This window comes from Magnolia sinica, chromosome 18 (assembly GCF_029962835.1).
Source record: "Magnolia sinica isolate HGM2019 chromosome 18, MsV1, whole genome shotgun sequence".
Classification (NCBI taxonomy): domain Eukaryota; kingdom Viridiplantae; phylum Streptophyta; class Magnoliopsida; order Magnoliales; family Magnoliaceae; genus Magnolia; species Magnolia sinica.
This window is the reverse complement of record NC_080590.1, coordinates 60,527,372-60,543,845: the sequence shown is the minus strand read 5'-3', so window position 1 is coordinate 60,543,845 and position 16,474 is coordinate 60,527,372. Positions and strand designations below refer to the sequence as shown.

The following is a 16,474-nucleotide window of genomic DNA, read 5'->3' as shown; positions in this document are numbered from 1 at the left end:
ATAAATGAAGAGCATTTTGGTGATTTTTTCCATCTAACCGTACGCATCATTTTGAAAATTTGAAATAGTCAAAAGCCCATAAATTCAGGTTTTCGAAATTTATTTTTTTTTCATAAAGATCTGCTAGGCTGCTTGTCAAAAGAAAAGGAAACAAACAAATCATGCCAAAGTGTTCTCCAAGAGCAAGAGACAATGTCAAGAGACTATAATATATGAGATCTCGAACAGTAACCAAAAACAGAAAGCCATCAGCGACTTGCAAATAAATGGAGGAAGAAACACAAAGGACACAGAATCTTACACATCAAGGCAATCTGAAGGTATTGTTGACAGTCCATCATTCATGATAACACGAACACTCTGCAAAAAATAAATATATACACTCGAAGATAAATGATAAGCCAACCTCTTATTATTGTCCTTAATGTCCTACAGGCAGTGAAGGAAGCCAGATTCTAGAATCAGTCAAGCATTGGATGTCCTACTGGCACTGAATGAAACAAGATTCTAGAATTTCTTGCAACAATTAAATGGATCTGCAGCACATTGTAGCAACCATGTCATGTCACAGTTTCAACACTTTATGACTACAGACTCTTTCTAGTATAGATACTTGTATTAAAGTTGGTACATAACACAATTGCGAGAAAAGTTTTGAGGCTCTACTTGATATGCAGAATCATCCCTATCATATGATAGGGAGTTTTGACACAAACTATGTGCAGTAATTTGAGGCCCACTTTACATGCACTCACCATCACAGGAAGATTTGTTCCAGGAATTCCTGTTTGAGGTTCAAATTAAAGTTAAAAGAGTCGTATTCTTGTTTGAGGTTCGAATCAAGTTAAACAGTCACATGCGCCCATGCACACAAGCGGGCAATTGCGGATCACACACACGCAAATATGAGCAGGTCTGACATTACAAGTAATTGGATGAGTGTGATTGTCCAGCTAACATTTAATTGCCAATGTGCACACGCGCCTTAGTTGCACAGTTCTTCTAACTAGGGGCAGCTCCTGCTTTCACTCACACTTCGGATTCAAGCTCCCGCTCTGCTTTCATTCACACTTCACATTCAACCTCCCGCTCATACTTTCACAGCTCTTCCACCCAAATTTGTTGCCGCTTCGCTTCATGCTTCATGAAACTATAAGACACCCATGCAATGTTCAAAATATTGTTGATGTTATTGATGATATTGGCCAATATAATCCATATCACTCATCAGCAATACAGATATGGGGGTTGATAACATTGTTTAGATAATATTGCAAATATTATCGATAACATTTATTTTTTTTGGAAAGATAAAGAGATTTTATTAAGAGGGCGCTGAGATGGCACCACAGAGTTTACAACCCTATCTAGCACAAAGCAAAGGAGCATCTTTCAAAAGCAAAATACAAGAGGCCCATTTGGCAACGATAAATTTCACCCTACTAATTACAAAAACAACTTCCTTTTGTGGTATCATTGAAGCGCCACCCATCTCCAAAACCAAAAAAAGAAGCCCAAAAAGCCACATAAATAGCCAACTGTCATTCCGCTCGAGCTTGCTTGGAATACAAACCCCTTGCCGTACCTCCAAAAAGCTATCCACTGAAGCGGGCATGCACCACTGAATCTTGAATGAAGAGAGGATAGAACCCCAAATCTTCCAAGAAAAGGGGCAATGGATGAAGAGGTGATCCACTAACTCCTTGTTATTTTTACATATAGTGTACTTATTCGGAATGAACATTCCTCTCTTCCTTGGATTATAAATTGTCAACACCCTCTTTCTACCAACAAGTTATCCGAAGGCCACCACTTTTGGAGGGGTCCCATACTGCCAGTGTTTTCAGTAGCGCTGCAGCATAGCATGTAGCGTATGCTACGTAGAGTACGCAAGTAGAGCAACTCCCTGGTAGCATAAGCTACAAGGTATGTAGCATAAGTTGGAGTGCATGTAGTCTATGCTACATGTAGCATAGTGTAGATAGCATAAGCTACATGAAATCTCATTTTTAAGTGGTTTTTCTATGTTAGATTAACACCTATTTTAAAATGTTGAAGACTTATACTTATGACACATGGCACTACATTAAACTAATCCAGACCATTCAAATTGTGGCCCAAATCATGGATAGAGCACTTAGATCAATCCGGACCATCCAAATTGTGGTCTATATCATGAATTTGAGATGTTTTAATTTAAAATATATATATATATATATATATATATATATTAAAAAAAAAGAATAAGTCACACTTAGAGATGTCTAAAGGCAGAGAGAGAGATTTTGCAAGGAAATAAGCAGTTGATGATCCAGATACGTAGTCAATAACTCATAGAAATTATGCATTTTGAAAATTTTATCATATTTTCTGTTATTTTAATTAAAAAATATTATGGATGGTGCAGCTTACGCTATACGCTATAGAAGGCCAAACGCCACGCTATTTAAAATACTACGCCATAGCATGCCCGTGGGAGCACGACCCTCGCCCAAGGAAGGTCGCACCAAAGAATAGAAAGAAGAAAATATTATCAATACCATCGCCGACAATAATAATAACATCGCTGATATCTTGTGAAATTTAAAATAGCGTGAGACATCGGCAAACTCCTTTGTTATAAATGCAAGTTATCATTGATACATGCAACATTATCGCATGTATTAGTGACTTGAGCAAAATTACGGGTGAAAATAAAAAGAAGATTCAGATGTTTTTTTTTTAAGCTACTTTTTGTGAAATTTTATTTTTTTTTTTCGGAGGGGGGGGGGGAACTCTTCCTAGGGGTGTATTGGTTCTCTTTAGTTTCTGGTTGTATCTTCTGTTTTTTTTTCTTTTTTTGTATTATTCCACTACTTGTACTGTATGATACTTGAATAAACATCAACTCAATTTGGATATAATATTTGTCTGACATGGAATGGTTTACACCCATATGAAAGTATCAAGTACCTTTTTTTATATATTTTGAGTCCGAAGTGTGTGGTAATGTGTCTTTTAACATTCATGAAATTTCACTGAAAAATTCTACATTTTTCCTAATGTTTCCTCAATATATCCCTCAATCAACAATACATTCCCTGTCATCTGCTATATTATCAATCATCTCAATACATGTTTCTGTATCCCAAGGCTACGATACAATAACGAGACATAAAACCTTGCACCCACTCAAACGCACACATGCACGCGCACACATTTTCATACATTATATGTACGTGGCCAAATGTTATCATCCAGTTAACTTATGATTGCCAATGTGCACATGTGTGTACACACACACACACAAAGATGAAAAAACAAAAACCTGATGACAATGGAATATTCAATATTAGCAAAATTCATTCTATTCAATATTAGGAAAATTCGTTATATTCTCTAAAACCAATAAATTTCTTCTTTTACCTGGAACCCCAATGGGATAAGATCCTTCTCTGATGCATCAGCGACTGACCTGGGAAATGAATGTAATCAAGAATCAAGAAGCAGGTACCACTCACAATTAGACAGTAAAAAGAACGGATTATGTAAGTATAAACCAAACCTCAACATTTCAAGAATATTGAGCCAACTGTAGTATAACTTCTCTCCATGTCTCTGGAGAGCAATGTTGCAAGCAAAACAATACGTCAAGAAAGAATTGACTATTTAAAATTCATCGAACAGGCCATGTCAATTTGAATAAAATTACCTCTAAAACATGAAGCAGAATTTTCAATGATCCAGCATGGACATCAGGGTTTTGAGTAGACTTATAAAGGACCCTTAGTGGAGATATTATAGAACATTCAAATGATCTCAAGTCCGTACGCATAATTTCCATCTAGAAGTAAGGGAAAACATTGACAAGCAGTATCAGATACCATACTTTGGTAGTGTGTGAAATTCTAACTAAAGAAGAATAGTTTACTAACATTGTCATCTGCAAAATGGTTTCTGGTGCTTTGAAATCGGTCAGAACCTAAGACAGCACAAATAGATTGATCTAATGCATCAAGAGCCATATTTCGTAATTGTGGATTGGAGTTCTCCGAAAGCTGCAGAACATTATTGTCGATGTCAAGAATGAAATTGTTATAACCACCAAAACCACGAGACAATCTCATGCTTATCACCTCAAGAAGATGGCCAACGACTTGATCCCACAAAGGCTCTACCCCTGATAATACATCAGATGACAATCAGCACAAAGGAAATAATAGCCCAGGCAGAAACAGGCTACATATCTCCTGGTTATGGAAGTTGAGGGATATAATACATAAATCCACGAATCCAGAGGTATTTGCTACTGTTCAGCAATAGTAGACTCTGAACATTAGCTAGCCCAAAAGCCACATAGAGAACAATAGATTCTGAAGCAAAATTGAACCACCAAGCAAGAGAAAACATACGCACTAGAATAAAAGGAGATGAAAATTCTTAAGCATTTGTTTGGTATGGATGACAAATAATCCTAAACAAGAAGTACATTTGATATGTCAAAGAACTTGTAAAGAACATATCTTAAACTAATGGACAGAAATATGTGAACCAGAGTGACCAATTCTTCACATGGAAGTTCAGGAAAATCTTAGAATCATGAACAGGAGATATCACCATTGATGCAAAACTTGTAATCAAAAAGAGCACATCCAAAGATGTATGTAATGGGATATTCTCTTGTGCAAATGTTTTTACCAAAGTTGTGTTGCAAATGACCTCTGTGCACACCACGAAGATGTGTTCATGGCGTCCAATCTGACCATCACACACGTGATGTTGCATTTTTCCATGGGCTCAAAAATCAGGCCAATCCGAAACTCATGTAGGGCACAATGGCAGGAACAGTTCGAAAAGGTATGCCCATCATTGATTTGTGCTCGGAGCCAACCTGAGTTTCATAATGGGCAGATTTTTGAGCTGTCCCATCATCTGGTGCTGATGTTTCATATCAGTAGATTGATGGAATACACAAAGCACAGTAAGCCCTCTACAAGAATCTAGGCGTCCGTCTCAGGTGTTTTATAAGTGTGGCCCACCTAAGTCATGGATTGGCCTCATTCTGGACCCACACATAAACGGGGAACCATGCATAATGGTCAGACTGGATGTTATCAATACATCACAGTGGCACCCAAAAAGGTCATTTGCACCACAATTGTGGTTAAGATGCTTGCACTAGAGAATTTACCTACAAACATATATGTCCATGATAGTGTGGAATGGCGAGTTGACTGCAATTAGTTGGGGCAAGGCTTATAGATGATGATGATGATGGGTGTGTGAGCTTTGCTAAGCCCACATGCATGAATATGGCAGGTCAATGCCTAAGTATCCATTCATCAGACTCTGAAGATGCTCTTGCCTAAGAATCAGATTGGTCCACTTGTCAAGTGGGTCATAACCAAGGTTGCTAGAATCGCACGATTCACGATAATTGTACGATTCAAATCGTATGGTCGAATTGCAAATACGATCGAATCGTATGATTCGATAATAAGCCTCCAAAAAGGCAGCATCCGGTCAAATTTTTGCGCTTTTGGTTTTAAAACCTATTAGAAAAACATATCTTTTGCTACTTTTGAGAGATTTTGGTGACTTTTGGAGCTTGTGGGCCATAGGAAACCTAGAGAAAGAAATCAAGATATCTTTTTCGTCGCTCAACGGAATCGAACACCGCTTCTCGCATTCGATTTCTAATTGAAATAGGTATGAATACAAGTAAAATATTCAGTTATTCCTTTCTATTTCATTTCTTTCATATATTGGTGAAAATATAGGTTTATCGGAAAAGAAAAATAGAATATTTCAAAATTTTTCATTTTTTAAAGATTTTTGCAATTCTTTTTTAGGGCTTTTGTGCTTAAAAGTTATTTATGCTCCACATACAGTATAATATCACTTCTTTTCTTTCTTGGGATATATAGTTGTGAGATTTGGTGTTTATGTTGGCAAAAATAGTTTTTTTTTTTTCAAAATTTTTCAAATTTAAACTAGTTTTCTCATTTTTAATAAATTTAAAGTCTTCTAAGTTTGTGTAGGTGCTAAATAGTTTTTTCTTAATATATATGCAAGCTTAGCTTGTCACTTGTATGTTGCTGACTTGCCATGTTGGTTCGTTTTGAGCATTGAAGATAGGAAATAAATAAAAATTGAAGAACAATGATCTTACATGCGAGTATTGTTCAAAGATGGATGAGAACAATAATCTCTACCTAAGATGCAATTTTTGTAGAAAGGCATATTGGGGATGTGTGTTTCAAATGAAACATCACCTAGCCTAAACAAAGAAGATTGTTGCAACATGTCCCCAAGTATGGGATAAGGTAGCAGAAAAATTCAAGAAATTATTAAATGGTAATGTTAGTGAGAAGAAGCAACAAGAATAGATAGCCTATGATGTTGGAAGGGTTCCTATAATTGATGATATCGATGAAATGGGTGGTGGGAAAAGAAAGAGAACAATTGATGATTTTATGGTAAAGAGTGGGCCAAAAGAAAACAACAAGCCACTCTAAACAAAATCTAGAAGAAGGGAGATGGAGACTGTTTGTGTCTATCTATTTCGCATTTCCTATAGGTGAATGCCCCACCATTCAACCTTGAAAAGAGCTCATTCTTCGCACCATTGATGGAAATTGTTGCTGCATTTGGGCGGGATTGAAGCTTCTGTCATATCATGAAGTGAGGAAGAAATTTTTGAAGATGGAGTTTTAGTCGATAGACAAATCTATTGATGTACATAAGAATGAATGGGGAAGACTGGATGCACGATTATGTCGAATGGGTGGACCGATGGAGTGAATCAGTCGATTACAAATTTTTTGGTTAATACTTTAAGTGGAACGGTATTTTTAAGATCTGTTGATACATTCGATATTTCCAAAAATACTCCAAGTGGAATGGTATTTTTAAGACTTGAGTCAATGATTGATGAAGTGGGTGAAGAGAACATTATGCAAGAAGTTACAGATAGTGCATTTGCCTATGTGAAGGCGGGTCAAATGTTAATGGAGAAGAGGAAGACATTGTTTTGATCTCCATGTGTGGCCCATTGCATATACATAATGCTTGCAAGCATTGGAAAGCTGCAGGTTCATTCAGAGACCGTGACGAAAGCAAGGGCCATAACACTCTATATTTACAAATATTGTTAGGTCTTGAATTTGATGAGGAAGCACGCAAAGGGAGAGTTGACTCGACCGGTCATAATACGGTTTGCTACGTGTTTAATGCAGGAGCATTTTCACACCGGGCTCGAGTGGGGTAGCTTGTGGGATGTGGGGTCACACTCGAGGTGGATAGCCCGTGTGAAGCGAAACCCATGTGAAGAGGGGCCCACGAGGGGGTTTGGCCAAGGTCCTAACCCATGCAATGTGAGGCCTGGGCTATGAGATAAAGGGATTGATTCGCCACCCTTTATCAGTTCGAGCTTTTAGAGCAGGCAGCTAGTTGTCTTGCATCAAAGTGGTATCAGAGTGGGAGGTCTCATGTTCGAGACTCCTCACCAAGGGTGATTAATGCAGGGGCATTTTCATACCAGGTTGAGTAGGGTAGCCTATGGGATGCGGGGACACACTCGGGGTGGGTGGCCCGTGTGAAGCGGAACCCATGTGAAGTGGGGCCCATGAGGGGGTTCGACCGAGGTCCTAACCCATGCGATGTGGGGCCTGGGCTATGAGAGAGATTGATTCGTCACTCTCTATCAGTTCGAGCTTTTAGAGCAAGTGGCTAATTGTCCTACATCAATATTACTTACCTTTAAAAAGCATTTATGAAAATAGAATTGGCCCGAGGTCAATGTTTACCTCCAAAGAATGGGAAGGTGGTAGCTTCTCTAAGATCGCAAAAGGGAAGCATGTTTAAGACATAGTTTTGGCCAATGTAGATTTTTGGCCATCTATCAAGGTTTGCTTGAAGACTACTCTCCCATTGGTGAAGGTGATGCAGGACAATTAACCACTTCCTCTAAAAGCTCGAACTGTTAAAGTATGGCGAATTAATCCTTTTATCTCATAGCCCAAGCCCCACGTCTCATGGGTTTTAGGACCTCGGCCGAACCCCCTTCGTGGGCCCCAAATCACATGGGCCGCCCACCCCGAGTGTGTCCCCGCATACCACGAGCTACCCACTCGAGCCCGGTGTGAAATGCCCATTAATCACCCCTGGTGAGGAGTCTCGAACACGAGACCTCCTCCGTGGGCCGCACCCACCCCGAGTGTGCCCTTGCATCCCACAAGCGACCCCACTTGAGCCCAGTGTGAAAATGCCCCTGCATTAGAAGGTGCTACAGCTAGTTGATTCAGATGAGATGCCGACCATGGGATATATTTATAAAGCGATGGATCAGGCGAAAGATGCTATAGCAAAAAACTTGGGAGAGGTGAAAGTAATATTCAGCTATACGGGAAATCATAGACAAACAGTGGAATATTCAATTGCATACACCCTTACATGCGGCGGCTTATTTCTTAAATCCGAGATTTCAGTATAATGATAATTTTCATCCATATTTAGAGATTAAAACCAGCCTATATGACAGTATTGAAAGAATGGTCCCTAATTCAAGGCAAAGGGTTATTATTGATTAGCAAGTGGATAAGTTAAAAAAGGCCTATGCTTTATTTAGAAGAGAGACAGAATAATTAACTAAAATGACAAACCAACCAGGTGATTTTACTTACAATTATTTTTCTTATATAAGTTTAATTGTGTGCCTATTGTTTATATAAATTATATATGATTATGTTTTAGGTTTATGGTGGGAGAGTTACGGAGACGAGGGTACAGAATTGCAAAAGCTAGCTATTCATATTTTAAGTTTGACATGTAGTGCTACTGGTTGTGAGTGCAACTGGAGCACTTTTGAGCAGGTGAGACATTATTGAATTCATTAATCAACTTATGAATTCATTAGTGACCAATAGCCTTATATTATTACGTTTATGGGCTTGCAGATACATTCAAAGAAGATGAATAGACTTGAGCAACAACAACGAAGATTGAATGCGCTCATCTTTGTAAAATATAATCTCCAGCTCGAAGTCCATCATGCAAAGAGAGAGAAGGACCAAAGGCTTGATCATATATATTTAAAAGATATGGAATCTAATAATGAATAGATCACGGAGAAAGAGGATCCCGCACTTCCTACAAATAAGACATGAATGGACATAGGTGAATGCTTTGTTGAAGGCTTGGAGGATGTGCAAGGTGTAGGCGGATCCCCATCAAAACCGGATGGGTGATGTGGTATGACTCGTATTCTTATTGTTTAATCCTGTAATGTAGTATTATAATTATTAATTAATAGCTTATATTATAATAAATTTTGCAACAACTATTTTGTTGGTATAAGAAAACTTACTATTTAAAGCAAAGTGAAGGGAAAAGCGAGAGTGGAAGAAGTAGAGATGGAAGATGAGTTTATTTCGACATCAAATTATGAAGATGAAGATGATGTTGATAATGTTGACCTCATTGGTGATGAGGATGATGATCGCACAACCGAGGAAGAATAGATTTGTTTGGACTTTTAATTTACTTTTTGAATTATAGAAACAAGTGAATATAGCATCATAAATGTAAATGGGGATGGGGGGGAAATGTTATTTTTTTGAATTATATAGAAAACTTACAAGTACATGGGATGGGAAAAGGAATTATTGTTTGAACTTGATTATGACATGATGATATATACAAGATACACCTTTTTGTTTTTTGCATATTCACGACAAAATGGATGATTGATGTGATTTTTTAATTTATTTTTTTTATATTTTTTTATGACATGTTTTATGAAATCTGAAATAATCTTATGATTTACAATACGATAACAATTATGACAACATTGGCCATAACATACATACATATGTCATGGTAGAGTGGAAAGGCATATCAGGATTCTTTTAGTTAACCTACAAGGCTTAGATGATCATGATATGTGTGTATGTGCATGTTCATGTGTGTATGTATGAGCTTTCCTAAGCCTACACATGCATAAGGCAGGTCGATGTCCAAGAATCCATTCATATACTACGAAGATGTCTTGCCTAAGAACCAGATCAGTCCACTTGTCAAGTTGGTCAAAGTTTACTGAACAAATGTATAGAAAGAAATTGGGTAAATGCATGGGAGGGCTTTGATGACTTTGATATTGAACCTATTAGCCATCCTATCACTTGTTATGGCCGCATGGCAGTATAGGACCTGCCATATACACATCTCCTTCCTCCATCTGTGTGTGGTAACGCATGTACACGCGTGGGTGTGTCTATACATGCATGGGTGCACTTGATAGACGGGTCAAGGGCATAACTAAGCATATGCACCCCAAAAAAGATGGCTACCAACACAATTGTGGTGCTAATGCTACCATAGCATCAACTTCCACGCGCGCTCGCATGCTACATGTAGTCAATGTTTAAATTATCGGTGAAATTATCAAATTATCACTGATAATTTTATTGTTGTCGGCTAAACAAAACCAAAACCCACAAGTATCGCTTCTCATCTAGATATCAGCGAGATTTCGCTGATATTTTTGAAATTTTGACATTTTCATTGATCATCGATGATAAAATTGAGTCAGGCTTCATGAAAAAATAAATAAATAAATAAAAAGAAAATACTTTTTTTTTTTTTTTGCAGATTAGAAGTATGAAATAATCTAAACAATCTTTGAGGTAATGGATTTCCGGGATTTCCTTGACTGGATAGTAATCTTGTTGGCATTTTCCCTCCTCCAATTGCTATTTTACCAGAAAGAATCACCGAATTTTGCATTCCTGTAGAGAAGATGCTTCGGAACATCATTTTAGGGTTTTAAAAAAGTCATGAGTTTCCTCTTTCCCTTTTGTTTACCAAAGTGGATTATGTGAGACCCCATACTCGCCCAAGACAATGTGACCCTTACCATGGGGCCTGCTTGATGTATGTATTCTTTATCCATGATGTCCATCCGTTTTTACATATCATTTAAGTGCATTATCCAAAAAATGAAGCAGATCCAATTATCAAGTGGACCATACCATAGGAAACAATAGTGATTGACCATTAGTGGGCCACAAAAGTTTTGGATCAAGCTAATATTTGTTTTTTTTTGTCCCTTTATCCAGGATTATGTGACCTTATGGAAACATCAAGGTGCTACCCTATGAAGTTTTTAATGGTGGGAAGTTCAATCACCACTGTTTCCTATGTTGTGGTCCACTCAATAATTGGATATGCTTCATTTTTTGGATAATTCCATAAAATTATATGGAAAAATGGATGGACGACATGGATACAAAATAAATACATCAAGGTGGGACCCACAATACGGGCCGCAGTCTTGGGTGGGTCCAAGGTCTCACTTAATCTGCTTCCTTTCTTTACACTAGCGTGATTTGGCTGCAACCTGGAACCAACGATGTGGGTGAGACCCTGATTATAGGGCTCACCTCGATGCATGCATTGCATATCCACATTGTCTATCTGTTTTCCATATTATTTTTGGGTGTGGTACCAAAAATGAAGAAAATGTAAAGTTCAAGTGGACCACACCACGGGGAACAGTGGGTTTTTACCATTAAAAACCTTTTGTCGGCCACAAAAGTTTTGGATCAAGCTGAATTTTTATTTTTTTTTAACTTTCATCCAGGTCTTTTTTATCTTATTAACAGGTTCGATGGTAAAAAAACTTATGGTGAACCCTGGGAAGTTTTTAATGGTTGGCATTCAACAACCACAGATGGATGGCGTGGATATACAATTCATGCATCGAGGTGGGCCCTACGTTCAGGGTCCCACCCACATCACTGGTTCCAGGGTGGTAGCCAAGTCGCGCCCTGTTTACACCTTCTGAATGCAAATTAAGTTGCAATTTTCAATTCCCATGCGATGTGTCATGTGTGTGTATATGTGGGCCTACCTTAATGCATGTGTTGTATATCTAGTCTGTCCATTTATTTTGCCATGTCATTTTAGGGCATGGGCTGAATAACAAAGCAGATCCAGATCTCAGGTGGACCACACCATACAAAACAATGGTCATTGAACATCCACCACTAAAAACTTCCTAGAGTCCAATATAATGTTTATTTGCCATCTAAGTTGTTCATAAGGTCACATAGACCTAGATGGAAGGGAAACACAAAATCAGCTTGATCCAAAACTTTTGTGGCCCACAAAAAAAAAAAAAATTTAATGGTCATTAACCACTGTTTCTTATGGTGTGATCAGTGGTCCACCTGATATTTGGATTTGATTCATTTTTCAGCCATGCCCTAAAATGAGCTGGCAAAATGGATGGCCAACATAGATATACAACACATACATTGAGGTGGGACCATGGCCAAGTCGCACCCACATCGCTGATTGATGGGGCAATGCAAAGTCTATGTAAGCGCCTTTCTTTCTTTAAATGGGACCCATTTTGTTATACGATGAGGATGGGTTGGCCGAAAGGGATCCATTGGGGCAATTTAAAGAAAAATAAAGGATTAAATTATTTATTTTCTATTTTCTAAATTATTTTTAAATATTTTTTAAAAAGAAAATAATAATTTAATGAAAAAAAATTTGTTAAAATCTATTTGTGTGGATTATGTAATGAATGGTTGGATTGATGGGTGGATGGGATGGTTGGATGGAGGTTCGATGGATGGGATAGTTGGATGGATGGATTGGGAGGTTGGATGAATGGATGGGTGGTTGGGTTGGATGGATTGGGCAGTTGGATGGATGGATGGGTGGGTGGGCTGGATTGGATGGATGGATGGAAGGGATGGTTGGATGGATGGTTGGATGGATGAAAACTTAGTATATGTGCATTCTTTTTGTAATTTTTGTAATCCTAAATATGCAAAAATGTGTATTTAAACATCTCCTGAAGTTTCACTGAAAAATTCTACCGTTTTCCCATGTTTACCCTACATTTCCGGTTATCGGCGATAACGATATTGTTTCCTTATCTCCAGCCAACGAAACTTGTAGTGACACTGGCAACTCGAACACTGCATGTAGTTCATTCGGTATCTTACCTTTTTGTGTTTTATATAATAAATAATTATATAAATTGTATTTAAAAATTACAAACTAAATGATTTACAATCTTGCATCAGATTTTATAATCCTGTTTGATTTCAAATAATGTCCTCAATCATCTATAAGTTACTTATCTCAATTACATGAAGTTACATCAAAGAGCATCAATTTAAAATACATAAATTGCCAAACCACATTAATAGGATCATAACTTTGGTTTGGCAGAGCACAAGTTTGTATGATATGTGAACTCAACCAAAAACATGGCTATCTAAGACATTAGAATAGAAAATGCAGAACACTGAACAATCACGAAAATTCCAGGTAACCAATGATTGGTGCATGTACACAGTTTCTGATATTCGAACTAACAAGCATCATTATGTAAGTATTTAATTTCTAAAAAGTGAAGACCATCAAATAAAAGAAGGCAGCAATTCAAAGAATTGACAAGCAAGCAAAACAATAAAATTGCTTCCTGCAGCTTAGTAGATGCACAAAAACTAATTTAGGGCTGGCATGCTGCAATTTTATTGTTACTGTTTAACAATATATATGACAGGCTGCAATTCCTTTCAAACAGTGATAGATCAAGCACAAATGCTAAAAACTTGATTCCCACCAAATGCAGTGCAACTGGACAGAATAAAATAAACGTAAAAACTTCCAGTTTCCTTCATTCAAATAAGAGTATAAAAAATATATCCACAATGAAATAAGGTGCTAGTAAAATTATGAAAACTAAAAGAGAAGTTTTGAAGTGATAAAGAATGGATGTACTGTGCAGATTGTTTAGTAGTATTGAAATCATTCTTTCCACAGCAAATGTGATGCTTCCAATTTGTTGGCCCAAAGTCTGCCCTGAGCCACTGAAATTTCCGGAGATGCATTGATTAGATAACTGATGCAGTGCAGAAAGAAGTGACTTTACTGCAGATAAGTGCATCAGTGCTGAGCTTTCGAACAGCTTAGAGAAAAGGGGAAAAAAATCACACACACACAAAAAAAAAGTCAGAACAATTTATTTATTTTTTAAGTGCAATAAAGGAATTTCACAAGTTCATCTGCTTACTTGAGAATTCAAAGAAGAAAGGATATTGAAGTCACTGTATTGTCCAGATGTTTCCTTTGTAAACCTAGGAACAGTGGTAGAGACTTCCTAAATGTAAAAACAGAACAGAATGTGTTAACACTTGCAAAGGAGCTATCTGGGAACAGTTTATGAGGGGAAAAAAACATCCTTTTGAAAGCAAGTAATTCCACCCATCCTTATGTTTCCATGCAATCACCAAATCAACTGCGTCTCACGAATTTCAACGATAAAGATTATACGCACTTCAGTGACAATTCGTAAGACAACAATTCAGAAAGCAAATTGAAGTTGTATCATTCTGAGAGAGAGAGAGAGAGAGAGAGAGAGAGAGAGAGAGATGCATTTCTTTTTTTAAAAGCAATAACAATTTTATTAAAAGGAGCACAAACGGCTCTACAACTACATATTTGCTAACAATGACCAATCATTTTGGTCAAAATCCTCTACACATGAAACCATCCTATTACATTCAGTTTAGCCCTCTTTTAGGCATCCACCTCTGTCACACTCTTGTTTTGGAAGCCCTGATAAAGAAAAATACACAATCAGTTCCATATAGGGTTGGCATAACTGTGCCAAAACATGCTCTGATTTGCATAAAAACTATTTATCCACGATCCAACAGAAAATTCCAGATCCAAACCCAAACTTCTTCCCATCTGAAAACTGACCATCTTTCCCAATATTGTATCTTCCTCATTGTGTCATCCTGGTACAGGTTGCACGACATGAAAACACGATCAGCATCCTCTCTCAAGTAAACAGCAACCCATACTGCATCACCTCTCAGCCATTTCATGGTCCTGTCATCCTCTTCCAGATTGCAATTTTCATTTAGCCAAGAGTTAATTTCTGCTTCTGACGCCCCCGACCTGCCTGTAGGAACGAAACTAAGTTCTACTTCCTTCCATGAGTCCTCCAACACTTGTTTTGAAAAGCGCTTCCCTTACACTCCGATCAGCCCCCTCCGTGTTTGGAAGGCCCTCAAAAATCAGATCCAGCAAACTTATGTTAGATTGGGAGGAAAAACGGAGTCCAAACCACTTTTAGGATAGCATTGGTACATGTAAGCTAGTATAGAAAAATGAAAAATAGAAGAAAAGAGGAGAGAAATGAAAGAAGAAAGTTGATAAAAAAAATTTAAAAATTTTAAAAAAAAAAATAAAGGGAAGAGAGGACTAGGGGTCATGCCACCCACTCTTTCTCCATATATATTTAAGAAAAAAAAAAGGGGGAAATATACTGATAATAACCCTCGTACAAAAAAGTATATTCCCATCGCATCCCAAGACCAAGGAGCATACTCTCTACAACCCCAACACACCTTGTAAAGAGGTGAATCCTTCACCCACCATCCCCCCTACTGAATTCTGTATTTGTAGACAATTACCTCCCTGTACAACCTTCCTTCCTACAACCTAACCCTCCACAGCCATTTGCCTGGTAATGCTTGATTCATTTGTTCCAGATTCCTTACTTCAGTTCAGTGTTTGAAATAGTGAATAGCATGTAGGTAGCGCTCAGCCATCTGAAGTGTGATGCGTAAGCTACATAGCGTATAGTGTGAGCTACACACTACTAGATTTTTATTCAAGGTTGTGCTTGGTTTCACCAATTTCATGATATTCAACACTAGATTATACTGATTAATTTAGCAAAATTGCATAATATTTTGTGCAACCAAATGAAACCTAAAGTAATAGGAAAGGAGAATGATCAAGTATAAAGGTAAACAAGAGCAACGATATTGATTTAATATTGTTACATACACTATTTTACTAAAAGCATCGAAAAGATTTGTAGTTTTTATTGAAAATACGAAAAAGTAAGAAATCATTGAAAACATTAATTGATTGTAATATTATAGTGAAAAATAACTTGTAGTGTAAGTTACATAGTGTATAGCATATAGTCTATGTTGCGTGTAGTGTATGCAAATTACCAATGTAGCATGGGCTATACGTGACTAAAGCTATTTTCATGAGCTATGCAGCGTTAAGGTTAAGCTATATTGCATAGCGTAAGCTACATGCTACATAGCATAGCTATTAAAAACACTGCTCTAGTTCCCCCCTCCCTATACAATTTGTACAGCTCCTCCCACTTTAAAAGAGTGGAATTTATTATTCACCTTGGCTCCTTACCATAGGAAATTCCTTCTCCGCCTATCCAACCTATCCACCACCAATATCGAGCACTTAAAGAGAAACATGAAATATATGGTGAGATTCTACATGCCCGCTTTGATCAACATCAACCAGCCCCCTAGCTAGAGATGCCTACTCTTCCACCTATACAGCTTCCTTTCAACCCTTTTTATAACCTTGTCCCCGATGTTTAGCAGGCTTGCCAATGCACAAGGGGAGGAAGAGATAC

The 16,474-nt window shown here is 37.6% G+C and overlaps 1 protein-coding gene across 1 annotated transcript in view; it reads right to left on the bottom strand.

The window, feature by feature from the left end:
* The window catches only part of LOC131233785 (uncharacterized), a 154,061-nt gene that overhangs the window by 61,763 nt on the left and 75,824 nt on the right, over nucleotides 1-16,474 (bottom strand). The window contains exons 22-29 of the mRNA XM_058230575.1: nucleotides 14,078-14,164; nucleotides 13,786-13,972; nucleotides 4,116-4,159; nucleotides 3,915-4,037; nucleotides 3,692-3,823; nucleotides 3,545-3,597; nucleotides 3,406-3,454; nucleotides 302-360 (exon numbers count right to left, since the gene is read on the bottom strand). Coding sequence (XP_058086558.1) covers nucleotides 302-360; nucleotides 3,406-3,454; nucleotides 3,545-3,597; nucleotides 3,692-3,823; nucleotides 3,915-4,037; nucleotides 4,116-4,159; nucleotides 13,786-13,972; nucleotides 14,078-14,164 — 734 coding nt within the window. The remainder of the gene's footprint in view (nucleotides 1-301; nucleotides 361-3,405; nucleotides 3,455-3,544; nucleotides 3,598-3,691; nucleotides 3,824-3,914; nucleotides 4,038-4,115; nucleotides 4,160-13,785; nucleotides 13,973-14,077; nucleotides 14,165-16,474) is intronic.